Raw genomic sequence first — 23,993 nt, forward strand, 5'->3', positions numbered from 1 at the left:
TTACTCTTGGTGATCGGCATCACCTAGACGGCTTGGTGGTGTTGGGAGCTTGGTGATCACCGTGAAGATCTTGTTGGTGACCCGACTCAAGTTTGTAAGCAGTCTCGAGGGATCCACCGCGCCAGAGTGGCAAAAGATCATCTCGTAGTGAGCACTTGGTTCTTGCGAGGACCAAGGGGGAGCGATACCCTTGCGCGGGTGCTCCAATGAGGACTAGTGGAGAGTGCCAACTCTTCGATACCTCGGGAAAAATTGGAGGAGTCTTCTAAACCTTGCTTTACATTCCGCACTTAATTCAAGCACTTTACATTGTGTATTTGTTTAGCAAGTATTTGAAGTATTGTCTTAGCATTGTTGCATTTCTAGTATTATATTCTTAGTGCTAGTTGTTGGGGTGAAGTTGGGCTCTTGCTTAGCTCTTGCTTAGGTTTTAATTAGTGTTGATTTTTAGAAAAGCCCAATTCACCCCCCCTCTCTTGGGCATCGTGATCCTTTCATCTCCTACAAGTATTCAAAACTTGTATGCACATCTTTAGGGAGATGTTACTCTATAATCTAAGTCTTTGAGACTAACACTTGCTTTTAAGACTATTATATGTGTAGTAGTCTCATTGAAGGAAAATGGGGTCCCCAGAGAAAGACAATCTGCTTCCACTGCAAATCTACAAGTGTTTTCCACATAGAAATGATTTTCCACCAATTCTATACTCAAACAGTTTCACCGTTCATCGATTTATTGAACCCCAACTCGAAGATACATCTATGTGGATTGTGTTCTTCTCTGTACTTGCTTGTGTTTCTCTTTTGCATTGGCAAGGACTAGCCTTCTTGGCGAGCCTAACTTGTGTTCTCATGGGATAGTAACTAATGGAACAGTGATGTAGTGATTGCAGGAGTTTCTTGTGTCGCTGGAAAACTTCGAATCATCAACGTCAAGATCTCCACTAAACAACTTATCCAAAGATTGGGCCTCTCCTACTCCATCAAAGGCCTAGAAAAGCAAAAGTGGGACCAAAGAGCCTTCCTCCATCTCCATCTGCCATAGCTAATGTCCATATAGTTTCCGCTAATTACTTGGTCAAGACTAGAGCTATAATAGTTCTCCCGGTTGTACTGTTTTTCCTAGGTGGTTGTTCTGCGAACTGGTCCTTAGGGCAAGACACTTGTGCAATCCTATCCCATGTATCAAGTCCCATTGTTTTTCTAAAAAAGCAACTTTTATAAATAAAGCTCATAAAACATAATGTAGAGCACTAGCATTTGTCTACTAAAATAGTTTCCAAATTCCTGGTTAGGAGCAGTAATTTGGCCAAAACCATAATGAACATTTAATGTAATGGAATATAGGAACATGGAGTACTTGCCTTCTTAGGGCTTGTTCGGTTCTACCCCAATCCGTATGGATTGAGGGGGATTGAGGGGGTTTCAATCCCTAGTTAGTCAAAATCTTTCTCAATCCGTATCAATCCCCTCCAATCCATATGGATTGGAAATAACCGAACAAGCCCTTATGGGGTTTTGAGGTCCTCTAAAGTGAGGACCTTGAGACAGGTGCAACACTCTGAATCTACTTATATACATACAACAAATACGGGCACAATATAAGGAACAATATACCAAGCATGATAACATGATTCAAAATGATTCTATAATTATTCTAGACAATTTTATAATTTATTTGAAACCAAAACTACTTAATTTGGATTTAAAATGGATTAGTTATGAATTTTTATTCATTTTAAAGCTATCAAGGGCATATATTTAATTATCTATAGCTTCTAGGGTTTAAAAAATATAATTTAGGTCCCTGCTTATAACAATGATGGACTGTGGGTTGATTTTCATGAAATAAAGGGGCTCATAGTAAAAAATGTTGTCAACACCGATCTGCCCGAACGCTAACCGATAATGGCTGATACTAGCAGTTGGATCACATTTGTATGATCCATATTAAAAGAGGGGGGTGTGGGCGGCGCACACGTGGCAGCAGCGACTAGGTTCATCAGTGTGAGCTACGTTGGCCAATGGAGAGCTCGACTAGGGCTAGGCTTGCATCCAATCCATTGTAGGCCATGGTGAGCATGATGAGCACCACCTCGGGACTAGGGAATGGCTGAGGGGCATGACTGGCGGTGCAGGGGCGCTCACGGTGAAGGAGTGAACTCCAATGAGCAATTCCTGGGTGTTTCATACTCCATCGAGCTAGGAAATAGGCGTGGGAGTTTCAGTACCTACTAAGGAACCTTCTGGTGCGGAGCAGAAGCCAGGACTCCAGTTAATGGTTGCAGAGGTTCAACAGGGTCAGATTGATGGGGTTTAGGTTGTCGGAGACGGTAGAGCTCTAGTTAAACCTCGTTGTAGACTCCTTGAGCTCCGATGGACTAGTGACGCTAGTGTAGAGGTCGAGGGTGCTCCGATGAGGGAGGAGCATGAGCTCCAATGCTCCTTGACCAGCGATGGCAGCACAGGGGGTGAGGGGTGAGGACTTGGGTGGCTGGTTGCTCGAATGGGTCTGAGCAGACAATGCAGGGGGTCTCCTTTTTATAGGTGGGTGTTGAATAATTAGACAAATTCCAAATTAAATTCCGAATATAAATCATGACCAAATCAGAAGAACTGGAGTAAAAAGTCACATCAAAAGATGCATACTGATTAGACATACTGATAGATGGCGCGCGCCGGAATCAGCAGGGTCGACGACGTCGAAGCAGCGAAGTCAGCAGAGTCGACGAGGTCAGAAGATCATGAGCAGTCGCATGAGGACGCTTCCCAAAAACCTTATTCGCCCTCTCCTGGTGCAGGATCTAGAAGGTGAAGGGTTCCGGAGACCTGCTCTCCTGATCACAGATGCACCTCTGCGGTCGGGATGAAGAGAACTGGAAGGTGGCTCAGCTGTGAAGAGAGGCGAAAGTGAAACTGGGATGATCTGGATGCTGGCTGCCGGGCTCCTTTTATAGGGCCGAGTCCGCGACCTCAAATCTTATCCGCCCACGAAAATCTCGCGTTCAGTTGAGATTTTATAGCGATCGGTTAGGATAAACGTAACAGCCAAGTAACCAAAAAATCAAACGGCAAAAGGAAGTCGCGCCCCCGCAAGGTGAGGGGCCGGATTTCGGCGGACCATTCATGCGCATGTCGTGCGCCCGCGCCCCGCCCCGCCCCGGCCAGGCCAGGCGAGGCAAGCGAGCGCGCGCGCGTGTGGCTCTCCACACTCTCTCCTCTCATCTATGACTTGGTGAGTGAGTGTGGCTTCCATATTTAAGCTAGCTCTACTCCACTAGAACTAGCAATATGGTGCTATTGGTTCCACCTATTCCTTAGTCATCCACTTATATGGGCTTTTGAGATTTTCCTGAGATTTATTTGATTTTCTCAATTTGGGCCTAGCCCATAAATCCTAACAACCCCACCAGATCTCAAATGCCCATCTACAGTTTTCGCCACTGTTCACTACTGTTTAATATACTAGTTTTTCAGCAGAGACTGTTAAGTTGAACTTCCGCCTAGAACTCCAAGCTACACCAACAACCCACAACTTGGACAATGGACTATGCCTTGAATTGCAAGTTTTGCGTGAATGGGGTTCACTTGAAGTCATGACCAGTACTTGGCTACCAGTAGTCCCCTTCTCGGGTGGAGCATATACGTCGTACTCCAAGGTCTCTTCATGAGTTTACTAGAGATCACCCAGATCTCATAGACTGCGACGTTAGACAGTCTAACTCATATAGGTGTGTTCTTTCAAGAATGTTCTGTAGGACAACATCTTCGCTAATACAAGCCAACAAAACACATTAAGGCATAAAGCCAACCTGCCTTATAGCATTTGAGAGTATTGCATCTTTACTTAGAGAGGGTCAAAAGTTACTCTCCTCAGTTCACCAATGGCTTGTTCTTCCCAGGACCTAATTCACGGGATCTCCGATCACATAGACTGGGTTTCCACCATGGCAACTTTATTCGGGTCTCATACCCATCTCTCTCGATGCGATTTCTATCACATTACGTGGTAGTCCCTTGGTAAAAGGATCTGCCAGATTTTTATCTGTTGAAATATAAGTCACACTTATAACTCCGGAGTTTCTCAACTTTCTGACAGACTTCAATCGTCTTTTGACATGTCTTGATGACTTTCCATTATCCTTAGAACTCATCACTTTAGCAATCACTGTCTGATTGTCACAGTTCATAAGGATAGCTGGTATTGGTTTCTCAACCACCGACAAATCCATCAAGAGTTCACGCAACCATTCTGCCTCAACGGTTGCTGTGTCAAGTGCAGCTAGCTTGGCTTCCATGGTTGACCTCGTCAAGATGATCTGCTTGCATGACCTCCATGATACTGCACCTCCACCAATAGTAAAGACATAACCACTGGTGGCATAAAGCTCGTCTGCATCAGATATCCAGTTCGAATCACTATATCCTTCAAGTACTGCATGCTGACTAGAATAGTGAATTCCATAACTCATTGTACCTTGCAGGTAGCGCATAACCCGCTCAAGTGCATGCCAATGATCAGTCCCGGGGTTTGACATGAACCTACTTAATTTGCTCACAGCAAAAGAAATATCGGGCCTTGTTGCACCAGCAAGATACATGAGTGAACCGACGATCTTAGAGTATCTCAATTGGTGTAAACCAATTCTCTTGTTCTTTCGCAGTGTCACACTGGGATCATAAGGTGTTGGAGAAGGTTTGCACTCAGAGAAGCCAAATCGCTTCAAAACCTTTTCAACATAGTGAGATTGCGAGAGAGTAATCCCACCATCTGCCTTAATCAGCTTGATGTTTAGAATCACATCAGCTTCCCCCAGATCTTTCATATCAAAACTCTTCGATAGAAAAGACTTGACTTCATTGATCACATCAATGTTTGTGCCAAATATCAATATATCATCAACATATAAGCACAATATAACTCTTTCGCCCCCATCACAGCGATAATATACACACATGTCTGCCTCATTAATGGCAAAGCCTGCAGACGTTAGAGTCGTGTCAAACTTCTCATGCCACTGCTTTGGTGCTTGCTTCAGACCATACAAGGATTTCAATAACTTGCACACCTTGCTTTCTTGACCCTTTACTATCATCAAGCTGTTCCATATAGATTTCCTTGTCCAGCTCTCCATTAAGAAAAGTTGTCTTTGCATCCATCTGATGAACAAGGAGACCATACGAGGCAGCCAAGGAAAGTAGTACTCGAATAGTAGTCATTCTAGCAACAGGTGAGTAAGTATCAAAGAAGTCTTCTCCTTCTTTCTGAGTATAGCCTTTAGCCACAAGCCTAGCCTTGTACTTCTCAATTGTACCATCAGGCTTGAGCTTCTTCTTAAACACCCACTTACAACCCATAGGTTTGCATCCATAGGGTCGATCAGTGACTTCCCACGTACCATTTGAAAGAATGGAGTCCATCTCATTATGAACTGCTTCTTTCCAATCATCTGCATCTGGAAATACAAATGCTTCTGCAATGGTAGTAGGAGTATCGTCCACAAGGTACACAATGAAATCATCACCAAAGGATTTTTCAACCCTTTGTCTCTTGCTCCTTTTAGGAGCATCATTGTCATCCTCCTCTAGGACAGTTTCATGTGGCTGTTCAAAACTCTCAATAGGTGTACTATGTTCAGGAGTTATCTCAGAAGAGTATCTAGAATTGCTATGAATGTCTTTCATTGGAAATATATGTTCAAAGAAAGTAGCATCACGTGATTCCATAATAGTATCAACATACACATCAGGAACTTCAAATTTAACTACTAAAAATCTATATGCTATGCTACACGAAGCATATCTAAGAAAGACACAATCCACTGTCCTTGGACCAAGCTTGCGCTTTTTATTAATTGGTACATTGACTTTCGCCATGCACCCCCAAGTGCGCAAGTATGAAAGTGATGGTTTTCTCCCAACCCACTTCTCATAAGGGGTTTTCTCTTCTTTGCCCATAGGGATTCTATTCAGAACATGACATGAAGTCAGGACTGCCTCCCCCACCATGCCTTAGATAAACCACAAGTGTCTAACATGGCATTCACCAGGTCAGTCAACGTACGGTTTTTCCTTTCAGCAATCCCGTTTGACTCGGGTGAATAGGGAGGAGTCCTCTCATGAATAATGCCATATTCTGCACAGAAATCATCAAAGACTTTGGGAAATAATTCGCCACCACGATCTGATCTAAGACGTTTGATCTTTCTCTCTAGTTGGTTTTCAACTTCAGCCTTATAGATTTTAAAGTAGTCTAAAGCCTCATCTTTAGTTTTTAGCAAGTATACATAGCAAAATATAGACGCATCATCAATCAATGTCATGAAGTATCTCTTACCACCCTTTGTCAACACACCATTCATCTCACAAAGGTCAGAATGTATGAGTTCTAGAGGTGCCAGGTGTCTCTCCTCAGCAGCCTTGTGAGGCTTTCGAGGTTGCTTCGACTGCACACAACTATGGCACTTAGAACCTTTGACTATGGAACAAGCCTCCGCAATCATAGCCTTTACCAATAAATTGTCTAGACTTAGACACAACTAATTTATTGGACTCCAAAACTACCTTGAACCCATCTCTACATAGAAGGGTTCCGCTAACGAGATTCTTGTGTATAGAAGGGACATGATACACGTTCTTCAGCTGCACGATCTTTCCCGAAGTAAACTTCAGATCCACCGGGCCAGTGCCATGAACAGAAGCATGTGACCCATTCCCCATTAGGACGGAAGAATCCCGGGCGCCCTGATAAGAAGAGAACAAGTTAATGTCAGAACACACATGAACATTAGCACCAGTATCAAGCCACCAGCTATGTGATTGAAATACTGAGAATATGAAATGTAAATTACCATACCCTTTGTCTTCCTCATTGCTAGCGACCACTGTGTTGACATTGCCCTTTTTGCCACGGCGATCCGCTCGATCAGGACAATCCTTGGCAAAATGACCCGCCTCGCCACATGCGAAACATGTTAATTCAGCCCTGTTCTTCTTCTTCTTGAAGTTGGTAGTTTTGTTGGGCTTGTTAGATTTTGGCTTTCCTTTGCCCTTGTTGTGGTTCCTTTGAACCATGTTGGCGCTGGAGTGGCCCTCGCCTCCTTTAGATCTCGTGTCCTTAGCCCGAACTTTCTCCTCAACATCCAGAGACGCTATCAGATTTTCAACTGATATCTCATGTCTCTTATGTTTCAGAGATGTGGCGAAGTTCCTCCATGTAGAAGGCAACTTTGCAATAATGCACCCAGCCACAAATTGGTCAGGAAGGACTATCTTAAGGTGGTCGAGCTCCTTGGCTATACACTGTATTTCATGAGCTTGCTCTACAATAGAGCGATTATCAACCATCTTATAATCATGAAAGCTCTCCATGATATACAGGTCACTGCCAGCATCTGATGCACCATACTTAGTAGTAAGTGCATCCCACAACTCTTTTCCGTCTGTGTACTGAATATTCGCATCAACCAAACGGTCAACAAGGACGCTAAGAACGGCTCCTGTAAAGATAGTATTGGCATGGTCGTACTCTTTCTCCTGTTCAGGAGTCAGTGGACCCTCAGGTCTGCCTTTACTAACATGGAAGACATTCATAGCAGTAAGCCAGAGCGTGGCCTTGACTTGCCATCTCTTAAAGTGTATACCATTAAACTTTTCTGGCTTCAGCGCATCGACAAAAGCAGCCATAGAAAAACTAGGAAATTGTCTACAATAAGGTTTTTGGATTATTGAATAATTAGACAAATTCCATATTAAATTCCGAATATAAATCATGACCAAATCAGAAGAACTGAAGTAAAAAGTCAAATCAGAAGATGCGAACTGATTAGACATACTGATAGATGGCGCGCGCCGGAATCAGCAGGGTCGACGACGTCGAAGCAGCGAAGTCAGCAGAGTCGACGAGGTCAGAAGATCATGAGGAGTCACGTGAGGACGCTTCCCAAAAACCTTATTCGCCCTCTCCTGGTGCAGGATCTAGAAGGCGAAGGGTTCCGGAGACCTGCTCTCCTGATCGCAGATGCACCTCTGCGGTCGGGATGAAGAGAACTGTAAGGCGGCTCAGCTGTGAAGAGAGGCGAAAGTGAAACTGGGATGATCTGGATGTTGGCTACCAGGCTCCTTTTATAGGGCCGAGTCCGCGACCTCCAATCTTATCCGTCCATGAAAATCTCGCGTTCAGTTGAGATTTTATAGCGATCGGTTAGGATAAACGTAACAGCCAAGTAACCAAAAAATCAAACGGCAAAAGGAAGTCACGCCCCCGCAAGGCGAGGGGCCGGATTTCGGCGGACCATTCACGCGCATGTCGTGCGCCCGCGCCCTTCGGCCCGGCGAGGCGAGCGAGCGCGCGCGTGTGGCTCTCCACACTCTCTCCTCTCATCCATAACTTGGTGAGTGAGTGTGACTTCCATATTTAAGCTAGCTCTACTCCACTAGAACTAGCAATATGGTGCTATTAGTTCCACCTATTTCTTAGCCATCCATTTATATGGATTTTTTAGATTTTTCTGGGATTTATTTGATTTTCTCAATTTGGGCCTAGCTCATAAATCCTAACAGTAGGCACCATTGATTGATGGGAGGGGATGCTAATGAGGGTGGCAGACATTTTGTCATTTGAATATCGGTGGGTGTGCTCGGGTTAATGACGCGGGCATTTGGGGAGGAAAGATGGGGAGGGAAGAGGGAAGTGAATGCTCTTCACTCCAGCTAATCGGGTGGCGAGAACATGGGCAACGTTCGAGCTGAGAATGAGCAAGATCGATGAAGGATTGTCCGCTAGGGAACAACGAGAGCGAACGCGAGGTTGGGGATGGCATGCGGGTCCCATATCTTAGGGAGAGAGCGGCTGACGGTTCGGCCCTGCTTGTCAGGGCGCTTTGCGCGAGAGGAGTGCTATAGGTCAACCTTAGCTATTAGCGTGTGTGCACTGTGCACACCAGATGGACTAAAAGCCTTAAGGGTCGGGATCATACATTGTTTTATCCTTTTCCATTTTCATATTTTGAATTTAATTTTTAAATTCAAATCAAATGAATTCCAAATCACTTTAAAAAATTCAGAAAATAAAAAATACTTAGGGAAACAGTTCGATGAAGTTTAGGCTCATTTCTTGGTCAGGGTTTTTTATAAAATAATTTCTTCGCTTTCTCTATTTAGGACAAAATATAATAAAAAATAAGTTTAAAGGAAAATTTCAAATTATCATCAATTCTTGTGGCATGTTATTTAGGAATTTAAAAGGGATTTTATTTCATGCAAAAATAGGGTGCTACAATATTTGATAGACAGTTGACAACAAAATTAGCTACAAATTTATGCATTCAATTTAGATTATACATTTGTGTATTTGTCAATTTTGCAAAATACAGATCTATACTTTATGCTTTCATCTCTTTGGTCCACCTAAGGGTGGTAATGAATCGCGATCCAAATATTTCTTCACAAAATGATAGAGCCTTAAATAAATTTTAGTTCAAAAATAAACAGAAATAAAATAAAAATAGACACCGATTCTAATCCGTATAGGTGTACATTTGGGCCGGGCCTGATGGGTCGGCCCGAAGCACGGAAAAAAGCACGACACGGCCCAAAATATTTTAGTGTCGGGCCGGCACGGCCCGATATATCGGACTGGGTTTGGGCCGAGGTCGCGGCCCATGGACGGGCACGAGCACGACCCGTTTAAGGCAGACACGAAATGGCCTATATAGAGACACGAAATGGCCCATATAGAGGCACGAAAAGGCTCATATATTTATTAAAATCACACTTCATTCCACACATTCATGTACTTGATAAAGAACACAAAGCTAGAAATAATGTTAGTTATATGTTTTTTGTAGCTTTGAATTAGAGTATGTGATGTAATTTAATTTTTGTTATGAACATTAGATAATGAACTGAACTTACGAACTTTATATAGAGCTGATTATACTCTTTTCTTTCTAACAAATGATTTGTAAACGAGGTAGTCATTGCATAGCTCTGGTAACTTAATACAAATATTAAGTTTGCTTTTGGTCAAATTTATTTGTCTTATCTTTTATTTGTTTTATTAAATTTGTTTTTGAATTTCGGGCTCTCATGTGAATTTCGGGCCAAAAATTAAATTTCGGACCTTAATGTGAATTTTGGGCTTTTATAATTTCGGGCCGCCCGAAATGAGTCCGACACGTTTAAGCAATTACGGGCCGGGCCGTGGGCTAGGCCCGTGGGCTAGCCCGGTACGGCCCGTGGGCCAGCCCGACACGACCCAAAATTCAAATAATACGACCCTTTTCGGGCTTGGGCCAGACGACCCGAATGTACACCTATAATCCGTATCGATTTTTATAGTGTAAAATTTAGAGCATATTGCATTGCTTATGCACCGCTCCCAGGCCAATAAAAGGTAAAAAAAAAGTGGATGTGATGATATAGAAAGCTAGTTGATATCAACTATTTGGGCTTTTACAAGCCATAATTCTAACTTCTCCGGCCCACAAGGCCACAATCCAAGCCGAAGAACCCTAGGCGGTGGCGGCGCATCCTGCATACCCCACCGTAGTGGCAGCGAGCCAGCGACCTCGAGTAGCAGCAGAGGCTCCGCAGGGGCGAAAAGGTGTGAAGCTTCCTTCGGAGATCCCAGTAGCAGAAGCAACGCAGGCATCGGCTTGCGACAGGAGAGGACGGAGATGACGCAGAAGCAGACCCTGTTCAAGGGGCAGAGCAAGAAGAAGACTATCCCTCCCAACCGCCACGGCAAGGCGCCTCATGTTCGTAAAGGTAAGCGTGGGGGAATCGACTGCGGCGCCCGGCGTCCTAGATTGAGCTTTCTTTGTGTGCTTCTCTTCTGTGGTGATTTGCTTTGTGGTTTGCTTGAATGATCGGTTTGCCACTCCCACTCGGCGTTGCAGGAAAGAGAGCCGTCAAGCCCACCAAGTTCACAAAGGACATGGACGCCGAGAAGGTATCCTAGAGTGTAGTTAAGCGTAGAATTAGCAAACGCCTGTGTCTATCAGCACTTCTTCCTTTGCGATATAAGATTAAGATTATTCGAGGTATTTGCTCTGGTTCAGTGAAACTGGGTGTTTGGATGATTCGGTTTAATTGTGTGTGTTTTAGCTACCCTAGCTGTTGAATGGGACTAGGAAGGTTGTCAGCTCAATTCTGGTTGCCACGACCCTGTTTCCTATCAATTAGCATATTTTGTCGTTGATTCTTTAAGATTGTACCAATTTTGAATCGTCCTTTAAGAGAATATAAGAGGGTACTAAATTTCAAACGTACAGGGCATAGGCTGCTCAATTTTTAAGAGGGTACTAAATTTCAATCATACAGAGCATAGACTGCTCAATCTTATTAAAAGTTAGAACTAGAATAATGTTTATGTTTGTGATAGCTTTATAAGTCAATCTAGTTCTGATTTGGTCCCTTGTTTCATTTACTATGACTTGCAATGGTATTTTGATTATGTCATAATACACATTCTCTTTAGTAATTTCTTTAGTATCAGTTTTCTGTTCTTTCCAACAAAATTGTGCATCTATTGCTAACTTCTATCATGATTAGAGCATCTCCAGGAGTTTTGTTAAACAACTTCCTATTTTTAGTTTTTAGTAAAAAGGGGAAAAGGTGCTCTCCAACAGTTTTGTAGATGAGCTCCTTAAAAATTAAAAAGTTGTCAAATATCCTCTCCAACTTGTAAGTTTGTGCAGTCAAGAGGAACTATGTATCGGCTCCCCATCCAGCGTTTTTCTCAGGAGACCGGAATAAATTGGATGCATGAGTAAATTTTGAAAATAAAGGCTTCCAGATGAGGAAGCGGTAAGAGTCAAAGAAACTATTAAAAATGATTGGTTGGTTAGAAATAGTTTGAGGTTTCCCAATGCAAAATTGTTTAGTAGGCTATTATAGCAGACTAGAGAACAATAAACTTTAAGGTTGCTTTTTTTTGTTAACTTGCTAGATCTGTAAGTTTAGCAAGTAAAGTATTAACTATATCAAACTCTTGGAGATGCTCTCACAACTTGAAAGTTGGAACAAACATTTTTGTCAATTGTAACCACATCTGTCAGTTTCTTGTGAACTAGTCCCACTGCTGTGAAATATAGGTTACATAGGATCCATGTGGCCAAGCCTTCAAGATCTGATATTTTCTTCAAGATCTGATATTTTCCAGATTTTAGTCATATGACTCATATCATATGCCAGTACAATAGCTAAATCGGGGCAATTTCCTGTATACCATCAGAAAATATACTCATTCCTTGTGTGCCACTGACTCCACATGTTATACACACAAAAAATTCCCTATATGCCATTCAGTGACACACAAGGAATGAGTATAAAATCCAATGGTATATAGGGAATTTTTCCTAAATCATATTATCCTGTAATAGTGGAATGACCATTGCCATTGATCTAGTCTTGCAGAAAATGCTTCATACGTTTTGCAGATGCCAAGTTTTGTCAGTCAGATATGATTTAGTGTTATTTGCATTCTGGCTGTGATAAGTAGCACATGCATTTTTTGGAAACTGCAGCTTGAACCAAAAGTAATTTAACTAAGAATTTATATTCATATCTGTATTCCAAATTCCTGTGGATTTTAATAGTATTAATGAGTTCCCCAGCCATGGTTATTAAAACGGTAAAACGTTAAAACGTTATGAACCAACTTTTCAAAGTTTAAACGTTTAAACGAACGTTGAAACGTCTTTTCAGACTTGACATAGAATTTCAAATATAGATTAAGTTCATACATAAGTTGAGTTCACAAACCAAATAGCATTAGCATAAAAAGAAACAGATCAAGTTCAACAACACAAGTTCAAACACACAACACAAGTTACAACTTTCATGCATGATTAGTAACCATCATCGAACTCATCAATATTAAGACCATGAGCATCCACGCCTTGATCATCACCATCGTTTCCACTATTGTTTCCTTCAATTTCATCTTCCACATCAAGATCATCAAGAATATATTCCTCATCATCGTCATCTTCATTTGCTAAATTAGTCTCCTCTTCCTCAAGGTCTTCATTCCTTCTCACACACCCACCAGCGGCTCGCCTAGGAAAATTACGACCTCTGAGATGTGCAGATGCACCAATAGCTTCATCAACTTGGTCCCACGATAAATTGAAATCATCTCCAAGAGCATTGCTAACATGAGAAGAATTAGCTAATGGATCAACCCATTCATTGTCCCAATCAAAGTCTTCTAAAATCAAAGGATCAAAGTTTTTTCCTTCCTCACGTATTTTTTGAAACCTATCAGCCATCTTTCTGTTGTATGAAACATATACCAAGTCATTCAACCTTTTGTGCTCCAACCTATTCCTCTTTTTGGTATGCATCTACAAGTGCAAATAAATGATTTAACCAATGAAGAACTAAGGATAAAAGTAGTGGCGAATCGAAATTGAATAATTTGACTAGCTCACTTACAAATTCAAATGTACTCCAATTCCGCTCACAACCGGATGATGAAGCACAAAGACTAACAATCCGTCTTGCAAACTTATATAATTCAATAGTACGACCACCATATGCAAGCCACCAATCAACTAAAATTGCAAGAACAAAGATTATATGTTACATGCTGAAAATGGATGGAAGGCTATCAAGTATCAATTTTAGAATACTTACGTGGATTCCTTGTTTGTGCATTTTTTATAGCCATTGGATTTGCAAATGCCTCTCTTTGGTTCTCATAAAGAACAGCTTGAGCATCAATCTTCTCTCTAAGATCCTCATCTACCACCATTTTGACAAGCACGTCATTAAAGCAACCCCTTAGCTCTCCAACATAGCCTTCATCAACACCTGCTTTGATATTGTAGAATTTTCCAGGGTTCAAATATAGTGCTGCTCCATATAATGGGGTATCCATTTGGTTCGCCCAACGTCGATCCACAATGCTCATAATACGTTTCATGTTAAGGCCCATAAGGCCCATAAGGCCTATATGCCTATATATATGCTACAGTACCCGTGGGGGTGATTATCTCGGCTAATCAAGGTTAGTAACATGGTATCAGAGGAGGTTAGGGTTAGGGTTTACGTCTAAACCCGACCCTGATCCAAAATTTTGGCGCCGTCGCGCCGTCGTTGTGCTGCCATCGCGGCCAGCTCTCCGGCCTGCCGTCGCGGCCATCCCTTCCCTTCTCTGCCGCCGTCGCGCGGTTTTCCCGCCGCCAGGGAATCTCGCTGGCCTGCGCCTGCGCCGTCCGCCGGATCTCGGCCGCCGCCTCCTTCAACGATCCGCCGTCCGCCAGGGGCGGATCTCCCTCGGCCGCCATCGTCCTCCGCCGGATCTTGGTCTGCGCCTGCGGGATCTCTGCCGCGCCGTCCGCCGCCTCCTTCAACGATCCGCCGTCCGCTAGGGGCGGATCTCCCTCCTTCAACGGCCGCCGCCAGGGGCAGAGATCCGCGCCAGGAGCTGCGCGCCCTCAGCCGCCTGGGGCAGGCCGCCGTCTGCCGTCCGCCCGTTCTCTGCCAGGGGCAGAGATCCGCGCGCTCTCAGCCGCCTGGGGCAGGGCGTCGTTCTCTGCCAGGGGCAGGGCGCCGTTCTCCCGTCGTTCTCTGCCAGGGGCAGGGCGCCGTTCTCTGCCAGGGGCAGAGACCTCGCCGTCCTCTGCAGAAAATCTGCACCGTCCGCCGCTGTTGCGGACAGGGCCGCGGATCTGCAACATCGCTGCTCCCGCCAGCCGCTGCTCAACTCGGCTTCCGCGCCCAGGACCTCCGTCAACTCGTCCAAGTCGGTCTGCCCTGGTTTGTTTGGTCTCAGGTCTCCTGTTCTCCCTGATTTTTTTTCCTTCAATTCAATATGGCGACAAATGCTATTGTGGTCAATATCACTCTTGATGGTCAAAATTATCCGGAGTGGGCTTTCTGTGTTGAGACTGCTCTCCGAGGACATGGATTACTCTTCCATTTGACTGATGCGGCACCCGTTCTTGCTGATGATCGTCGCAATGCTGCTGATATCAAAACTTGGCAGCTTAATGATGGTAAAGTAATGGCTGCTATGGTGAACAGCGTCAAACCGTCGATGATTATGAGCTTGTCTAAATTCAAAACTGCTAAAGCCATCTGGTCTCATTTGAAGGAGCGTTTTGTTCAGGACAGTGGTGCTCTATTACACACTCTCATGCAACAGACACATGTTATTGAGCAAAATGATATGAGTATTGATGAGTACTACTCAGCCTTTGATCGCCTGATGAGTGCCTTGACATCAATGGTGCCTGCTTGTACCGCTGATCTGTGTCCGGCTCATAAGTTTATTGAGAAGTTCTTCACTTACAGATTTGTTATGGGCGTTCGGGCCGAGTTTGATTCTCTTCGTGCTCGTTTACTTGAGGGTTCTGACACTCTCACAATGGCTAAGGCGTTGTCTGCTTTACTTGCTGAAGAGACTCGTCTTAATTCTCTGTCCTCTACTGGTGGTAATCCTCACAGTGTGTTGGCTGCTGCCCAGAAACCTAAGAATATTTTTAAGCCTTGTGATCATTGTGGCAAGACCAATCATCGATCTGAGCTTTGCTTTGTCAAGTTCCCTGATAAGTTGACTGATTTCCGTGCACGACGTGCTGCTCGTGGTCGTGGTCCAGGACCATCTAATAGAGGCTCAGTTGCTGTTGCTGCCACTTCGTCCGCTTGTACTTCAGAGTCGGCCTGGGTACTTGATTCAGGAGCTTCCTTTCATGTCACATCTGATCAGTCAAAGTTGGCTTCTACTACACCTGTCACAGATGGTGCTTCAGTGCAGACAGCTGATGGTACTGTATGCCACATTACTCATAAGGGTTCTCTTTCAGATCCACACTTTACAGTACCTAATATTTTCTTTGTTCCTGAGCTATCTATGGACCTTCTTTCAGTAGGCCACATTACGGATCATAATTGCTTTGTCGGATTTGATGACTCATCTTGTTTTGTACAGGACCTTCGCACAGGGGAAGTGATTGGGACTGGCCGTCGCCGTAGAGCTGCTCCTCGCCTCTACATCTTGGACTCTTTGCGGCTTCCTTCCTTGGCTACATCTCCAGCGCATGTGCTTTCAGCTACCCTTGCTTCTGTTGCGTCTTTTGCCCAGTGGCATCATCGTCTAGGTCATTTGTGTGGATCTAGATTGTCTACTCTAATAAAGTCAGGTTGCTTAGGTCATACTTCGGTTGAGTCTGATTTTCATTGTAAGGGTTGTCATCTTGGAAAACAAATACAACTTCCATATTTTACTAGTCATTCTCATTCTGTTCAACCCTTTGATTTGGTTCACTCTGATATTTGGGGTCCTGCACCTTTTGTGTCAAAAGGTGGATATAAATACTATGTTATTTTTATTGATGATCATTCTCGCTACACTTGGATTTATTTCATGAAACGCCGCTCTGAGCTGATTTTTATTTATAAAACCTTTGCTCGTATGATTCACACTCAATTTTCCACTCACATTAAAACCTTTCGTTCTGATTCTGGTGGTGAATATTTATCTGATAATTTCCGCCAGTTTTTGACTTCAGAGGGTACTCTTGCTCAGCTTTCTTGCCCTGGTGCTCATGCACAGAACGGTGTGGCTGAACGCAAACATCGTCACATTATAGAAACTGCTCGCACTTTGTTGATATCTTCTTTTGTCCCGTCACATTTTTGGGGTGAAGCAGTTTCTACTGCGGTTTACCTCATCAATAGACAACCGTCATCCAAACTCTCTGGCAAAACACCTGGTGAAGTTCTTTTCGGAACTCCTCCACGATATGACCACCTTCGAGTTTTTGGATGTACGTGTTATGTACTATTATCACCTCGTGAACGTACTAAATTGACTGCTCAATCTGTTGAGTGTGTTTTTCTTGGATACAGCCCTGAACATAAAGGCTATCGATGTTATGATTCATCTTCTCGTCGCATGCGTATTTCTCGAGATGTGAGCTTCAATGAAAATCGTCCCTTCTTTTATAACTCTTCCACTCATTCTTCTTTTTATTCCACAGAGTCTACCTCCTTCATGAGCCTTCCTCCCATTTCTGAAACTTCATCAGTATCACCACCTACTGTTTCTACCCCAGATGTCCTTATTCCCATCACACCACCTTCCACTTCCACATCATCTCCGTCTTACTCTTCCAAACCACCTGTCACTCAGACTTACATTCGTCGTCCTCGCTCTACTCCCACGGCCAGTCCTGATGACGATCCTGTTGCTGATACTTGTACTAACAATGATGACTCTCATGTTGTTTTTAATCAGGGGTATCATCTTCGTGACCGTGGCACTATTGCAGCTCCAGAACGTTATGGGTTTTCCCGTGCTGGTGCAGTCATTGCTGAACCATCATCTTATAAAGAGGCGTCTGGTATACCTGAGTGGCAGCTTGCTATGACTGATGAATTAAATGCCCTTCATCGCACATGTACATGGGATGTTGTTCCGTTACCTGCTGGTGTTGTACCTATCACGTGCAAATGGGTATTCAAGGTTAAAACCAAATCTGATGGGTCTATTGAGCGATATAAAGCTCGTCTTGTGGCCAGAGGTTTTCAACAGACACAGGGTATTGACTATGATGAGACTTTTGCACCTGTGGCCCATCTGACTACTGTCCGAGCTTTACTTGCTGTTGCAGCCTCATCTTCTTGGACTATCTCTCAGATGGATGTCAAAAATGCTTTTCTTCATGGTGATTTACATGAGGAAGTCTATATGCATCCACCTCCTGGGATAGAGGTTCCATCAGGGCATGTATGTCGTCTCCGTCGAGCCTTGTATGGTCTCAAACAAGCTCCTCGTGCTTGGTTTGAGAGATTTGTTTCTGTCATCAAGGCTTGTGGTTTCTATTCTAGTGATCATGATCCTGCATTGTTCATTCATGTTTCTTCACGAGGACGCACATTGTTATTACTATATGTTGATGACATGTTGATTACAGGCGATGATCCAGACCATATAGCTCATGTGAAGGCGTCTCTGAGTAAGGAATTTCAAATGTCTGACTTGGGGGCACTCAGTTATTTCTTGGGCATTGAGGTTTTGCAGACTCAAAATGGTATTTATCTTTCTCAGGCCAAGTACATACAAGATCTTCTTGATCGTTCTGGTCTTAGTGATACTCGCACTGTTGCCACGCCTATGGATCTACACTTATCTCTTCGTCCGACTGATGGGACACCTTTGGAGGATCCATCTCGATATAGACATCTTGTTGGCAGCTTAGTTTATCTTACTGTCACCAGGCCAGATATTGCTCATGCGGTTCAGATCTTGAGTCAGTTTGTCTCTGCTCCTACATCAGTTCATTATGGGCACTTACTTCGTGTGCTTAGATATTTACGAGGGACAAAAACACAATGTTTATTTTATGACTCAAATTCCCCACTTCAGCTTCACGCTTACTCTGATGCTACCTGGGCCAGTGACCCTACAGATCGTCGCTCCATCACTGGTTACTGTATTCTTCTTGGATCATCTCCTATTGCTTGGAAATCCAAGAAGCAAGCTGCTGTATCTAGATCTAGTACTGAAGCAGAACTTCGAGCCCTGGCTACTACTACTGCTGAGATTATCTGGATTCGTTGGCTCTTGGCTGATCTAGGCGTTTCTTGTGACTCGCCTACACTTCTTCGCTGTGACAACACTGGAGCTATACAAATTTGTCATGATCCAGTGAAGCGTGAACTCACAAAACACATTGGTGTTGATGTCTCATTCACTAGATCTCATTGTCATCAGAAGACCATTGATCTTCAATATGTGCCCTCAGAATTACAGCTTGCGGATTTCTTCACAAAAGCACAAACTAGGGCACAGCATCAGTTTCATCTAATCAAACTCAATGCTTCAAATCCTCCACTTCCGCCTTGAGTTTGACAGGGGGTGTTAAGGCCCATAAGGCCCATAAGGCCTATATGCCTATATATATGCTACAGTACCCGTGGGGGTGATTATCTCGGCTAATCAAGGTTAGTAACATTTCAGACATGCTTTCTTGTTTTGAGTAGAAAATGAGGAGGTAATCTTATTCTTTGCTATAGTCATGGCTGCAGCAACCTCAGCCATGGCTGGCTTCTCATCACCATCAACCAATCTCAGCACGACAAGAAGCGGTAAAGAAGCTCTAAGACAATCCTCAATTGAATTCCAAAATTCTTGAGAGAAAACGATGTCATATGCTTTTTTACCTGCCTCTGTTTTGGATACCTTGGATTGAGTGAAAACATCACTTGAAAATAGACCTTTCAATGAGTTTTTGTGCTTGTGCAAACTCTTCATGGTAAGGAAGGCAGTAGCAAATCTAGTAGCAGCAGGTCTCACAAGATCCATCCCATTTGTATGCACCCTCATTTCACTAAGTATCCTCCCATGCCTATAAATAAAAGTGGTGACATGACGAGCACGAGCAATAGGCTTCTTAAAATCCTTCAACTTTCCTATGTCCTCCAACATAAGGTCCAAGCAATGTGCCGCACAAGGAGTCCAGAACAAGGTAGGAATCCTCTCCATTAAAATCTTACCTGCTGCCTTATAATTAGCACCATTATCAGTGACAATCTGAGTAACGTTTTCCTTACCAATCCCTTCAATTCTCTTTTCTAACAAGTCTGCAAGCATCACTGCACTGTGTGACTCATTTGATGCATCAACTGACTCCAAGAAAAATGTTCCTTGAGGGTTGTTAACAAGGAAATTGATCAAATGGCGACCTCTTTTGTTTGTCCAACCATCAGACATGAGTGTGCAACCATATTGGCTCCATGCTTCCTCATGCTTCTTCCTCTCATCATCTATGTCTTTGACAGCCCTAGCAAGTAAAGGCTCACGTAGCTCATGGAAAGTAGGAGGCTTGAAACCAGATCCATATTGAGCAATAGCCTCCACAGCTACCTCAAATTGCCTTGAGTTCGCAGCATTGAATGGTATACCACACTCATAGAAAAACTTGGCAATCTCCAAACAAACAGAATTTCTTTCTTCCTTAGGCTTCATGGTAGCACTTATGGTAGTTTGAGCAGGTCCATTTGCATGTCTCTCTGCTACAACCTCTTGAGGTGTACGTCGAACCATAGATGCAACTGACTTCTTTGGAGCTGCAATTGGGTGGGGCTTCAATTGGAATATTGCTTTGTTTCTTTTGGCAGCTGTTCCAGAACTTGGCACAGTACATGAGGAAGCCTTGGATGATGCTGACATTGACCTGCTTCCCATAACTTGGACATCATCTTCTTGTCCTGCTTCATCTTCCATTACATCGTCATCTAGGTACAACGGCCTAGCCCGCTTCCCATGATTCAAAGCTTCATTCATCTCTTTAGCAATCTCTCTAGTAGTGTTAGGACACTTGACAATGTCTCCATAGCCACCAGCTAGATGTTGTTTCACCCTCTTGATACCTCCTTTTATTTGTTTGGGGCACAAAGCACATTGAATCAGCTCTCGCTTTCCCGCCTCAACATAGTAAGCATATTTCCATCCTGGATCATTTGACTTTGGCCTTCGTGACTGATATTTGAGTGGGTCATAGGAGTCATTAGCCTCGCTATTTGTTGCCATTGCAATTGAAATTCACTGCCACACAGCCCACACTTTAACCTGCAACAGTGCAACACACAATGGAATGAACATCAGCAGCCCACAGCCACACAGCCACAGTGGAATTCACTGCCACACAGCCAGCCCACACTTTGCAATTGAAATTCGTTGCTGGGTTGTGATGCTAAGCAGTTTAAATTCGTTGCTGGGTTGCTGGGTTGTTATACTTAGCAGTTTTAACACAGGGAATCAGCAGCCAAGACAGCCAAGGGATTCTGGACTCTGGACTTCTGGAGGGCGGCCGATAGCGACAACATACCTGGAGGGAGGAGGGAGGAGGGAGGATGGAGGAGGGGGCGACATACCTGGAGCGTGGAGAGCGGATGACGTCTGGGCGGTCTGGCGGCTGGAGCGGCTGCGTCTGGCGGCTGGGCGTGCGCAAGCCTTTGGCTTTGCTCCTGGGCGTTGGATAGCAGGCCGGCTGGGTGGGTAAATGACTTAAGGCGGCCCATTAAGGCCCACTAGTATACATCGCGTAGAACGTCCACAAAACAGGAAAAACGTCCAGAACGGACGTTCTGACGTTTTAACGTCGTTTAAACGTCCAGAACGGACGTTCTACGCTGTTTTTGATTTGAAAAACGTGCAGACGTTCCAGCCTCTAATCACGTTTTAGCGTTTAAACGACGCTTAATCGTCGTTTAAACGACGTTTTAATAACAATGTCCCCAGCATTTTTGCAGGTAATTAATAGAAGTTTTCCTATTAAATATATAGTGCAGGTACCCGTATTAGGGGTGGTAATGGATCGCGATCCAAATGTTCCTTCACAAATTCTTAGGGCCCTAAATAAATTTTAGTTCAAAAATGAATAGAAATAGAGCCTGACCCTAATCTGATCCGATTCTTAAATTTTATAGTGTAAAATTTAGAACCTATTGTCACCCCTAACCTGTATACACTCAGGGATTGGTACTACTTACTCAGCATATGTTTAGTCTGATGAGCAGTGTTTTTCCTTTTCATTTGGATATGGTAACATCTCAACTATTTTTTTATGTTGTCTTGTATCTTGGGCTGTATATACCTTGGTTTGACATCCCTCTTACTGGAGTCCAGTATTCTCCCTTGTTTGTTTCCAACGGTTCCTTCCTGATTAGCTATATACTATTAACCTAATTAGTTAGAACTAAAATGCAGATCTAGATACAATTTGATATTTTGATATGTACTTCAGTGTGTTTGGGAACATCTATGTTTTTCTTTGTTTAAATACACAAAAATGTCTTTCAACTAAGTGAGTGTTTGAATGCACTAAAAATTGCTAGTAGAATTAGCTAGCTAACAAATAGCTAGCTAACTATTAACTAATTTACTAAAAATAGCTAATAGTTGAACTATTAGCTAGGTTGTTTGAATGTCTTTAGCTATTTTTAGCCACTAACTATTAGCTCTAGTGCATTCAAACACCCCATAAGTGCTTGTTCGTTTTGCTATCCATCCATGTGGGTTGGGTGAGTTTGTTTGGGTTTAAATCCCAAATAAGTAAAAATCTTTTATATTTTTTTCCAATTCCATCCAATCCACATGGGTAGGGATGAAAACGGTCGGAAACGGTATTTATTCGGTAATCAGTTTTTCCTTTGATTGCGAATAAATAGGATATAGAATATACAATACAAATTTATATTCTTGTTTTTAACATCCAGCTTGTTAAGATTCATAAAAGGTAAACCTCAAATTCATCCTACATTTTCTCAAATAATAGATATAAACTTCAGTATGGATTCGGAAACAAATTCGGTAATTTTTTCAACTTTTTGTGTTGTAGGGAGCAAATAATACATAAAACAACTTATATACTATTTTATTCATATTTGTACTAATGTGCTTGATAACATAAGAAAAGATCAACATCAAATTTTATGCATACCTATTTTAAAATATTAAATTTGTTCTAACAGTTCGGATTACCACTTTCATCCCTACACATGGGATATGAATAACCGAACACCCTAGGGTTTATGAAACATGTGTAACCTACTTTTCAAAAAAGGAACATGTGTAAGACCACCTCCAGCAGCTTACCTATGCACGTACCTATATTTAAACTACACTCTATAAACAGTGCAATCTATAATGTAAAACGATGCAAAACGGTGTTTTTAGTGACCATATAGGTGCAATGTAGTACTGTTCACTCATATGGTCACCAAAAACATCTTTTGCATTATTTTGCACTGTAGATTGTATTGTTTGTAAAGTGTAGTTTGAATATGGGTACGAGTAAGCTGCTGGAGATGGTGAGAGATGGTCTAACATACCCTTCAAAAAAGGAACATGTGTAACCTGCTACTAACTATACTTATTTCAATCGTGCTCTTAGCTGGATCTATGGATTTCTTTGCTTTGCAGGAACTCACCAAGTTCATCAACCAGTGCAACGAAATAAAAGCTGCGAATCTTGCTAGCAAAGAGGGCGGTGACCTCAACATAGTGAAGGCGGATGGTGAGGAATCTAAATCAAAGAAATAGGAAGCCAGAAACTGAAAACGAGTGTGTGAAACGTGATGCGTGGTAAACTGTTAATGCGATGTATTCTGCTGAAGAAAATTCAGTTCCGTATGGCTGGGTAGATGAACATGTTTAGCGCAAAGTGACGGTGTAACTGCAACCGGGGTAATGGCTTGCAAGTTTTGTTCTGTGCCATCTCTATTTCTCCAATTATTATATTGATGAAGTTTGTGTGCAATATCTTATCCGTTGAAATTTAAGTTTTCTTTGACGAGGTAGTGCTAGATAAAAAGCAACAAAAAGGTCGTTGAACTATTTCGGTGGCATGTTTTTAAAATTGCTCTGATTATGTTCTTTTTTTAATCAAATTAGATCATTCTGGCTCAAGCATTAGGCTCCAGTGGTCTTATTAACTTAGAAGATTATACTTCCTCTGTTTTTTATTTATCGCGTTTTAGTTTAAAAATAAATTAGTGGATGATAAATATTTGAGAATAGATAGTACTAAATAAAATTAAATCAATTTTGAGAGAAAAAAATTGACCCTGTTCGCTTAGGAGTAAAGTCGATTGTTTTGACTTATGCAGCTGTAATAACCGGTATATATTAAAACCTGGAGAGTTGTGCTGCTCTTTATTGTAATCATGCCATTCTTGCTTTCGCATATGAGAGGACGTTACAATCATAGCGGGCATATTGGCTTGTTCTATGCAGGACGTTGCAATCATGCCTTTCTTGCTTTGCAGATGGAGCTATTTGCTTGCAAGCAACAACTCGGTCCTGCCATTTTGTTTTCAGAGAAGGGCCATCTGACTCGCACTGTATTCTAAATTCAAACTTCAGCTGTGATTTTACAATAGCTTCTCTGTTTCAAAATATAACTTATTTAACTTTTTTACCTTAAGTTTGACCGATTTGTCTAATTTAAAAAAATCATAATTATTATTATTTT

The 23,993-nt window shown here is 42.8% G+C and overlaps 2 protein-coding genes and 1 long non-coding RNA gene across 3 annotated transcripts; all 3 read left to right on the forward strand.

Annotated features, from left to right (window-relative positions):
- The first annotated feature begins 10,508 nt into the window (after window positions 1-10,508).
- On the forward strand, window positions 10,509-23,265 carry LOC100192947 (uncharacterized). Its single transcript, NM_001309862.1, has 3 exons — window positions 10,509-10,770; window positions 10,902-10,954; window positions 22,943-23,265. The coding sequence occupies exons 1-3, from the start codon at window positions 10,680-10,682 to the stop codon at window positions 23,060-23,062; spliced, it is 264 nt and encodes an 87-aa protein (NP_001296791.1). The 5' UTR covers window positions 10,509-10,679; the 3' UTR covers window positions 23,063-23,265.
- On the forward strand, window positions 13,893-21,841 carry LOC118473074 (uncharacterized). The gene is made up of 2 exons (XR_004851817.1): window positions 13,893-14,017; window positions 18,961-21,841. It is a non-coding gene; the product is annotated as an uncharacterized lncRNA (long non-coding RNA).
- Window positions 14,516-16,362, forward strand: LOC109941433 (uncharacterized). The gene is made up of 2 exons (XM_020542392.2): window positions 14,516-15,779; window positions 15,944-16,362. The coding sequence occupies exons 1-2, from the start codon at window positions 14,825-14,827 to the stop codon at window positions 15,985-15,987; spliced, it is 999 nt and encodes a 332-aa protein (XP_020397981.1). The 5' UTR covers window positions 14,516-14,824; the 3' UTR covers window positions 15,988-16,362.
- Window positions 23,266-23,993: the final 728 nt, after the last annotated feature.

Source organism: Zea mays, chromosome 8, assembly GCF_902167145.1.
Source record: "Zea mays cultivar B73 chromosome 8, Zm-B73-REFERENCE-NAM-5.0, whole genome shotgun sequence".
Taxonomy (NCBI): Eukaryota; Viridiplantae; Streptophyta; class Magnoliopsida; order Poales; family Poaceae; genus Zea; species Zea mays.

Excerpts from the sequence above, each read along its gene's own strand:
- LOC100192947 (NM_001309862.1), top strand. The coding sequence starts at position 10,680 with ATGACGCAGAAGCAGACCCTGTTCAAGGGGCAGAGCAAGAAGAAGACT. Across the intron at positions 10,771-10,901 it reads GGCGCCTCATGTTCGTAAAG|GAAAGAGAGCCGTCAAGCCC; the intron begins GTAAGCGTGGGG and ends TCGGCGTTGCAG. Across the intron at positions 10,955-22,942 it reads AGGACATGGACGCCGAGAAG|GAACTCACCAAGTTCATCAA; the intron begins GTATCCTAGAGT and ends TTTGCTTTGCAG.
- LOC109941433 (XM_020542392.2), top strand. The coding sequence starts at position 14,825 with ATGGCGACAAATGCTATTGTGGTCAATATCACTCTTGATGGTCAAAAT. Across the intron at positions 15,780-15,943 it reads TTCAGTGCAGACAGCTGATG|GACCTTCGCACAGGGGAAGT; the intron begins GTACTGTATGCC and ends TGTTTTGTACAG.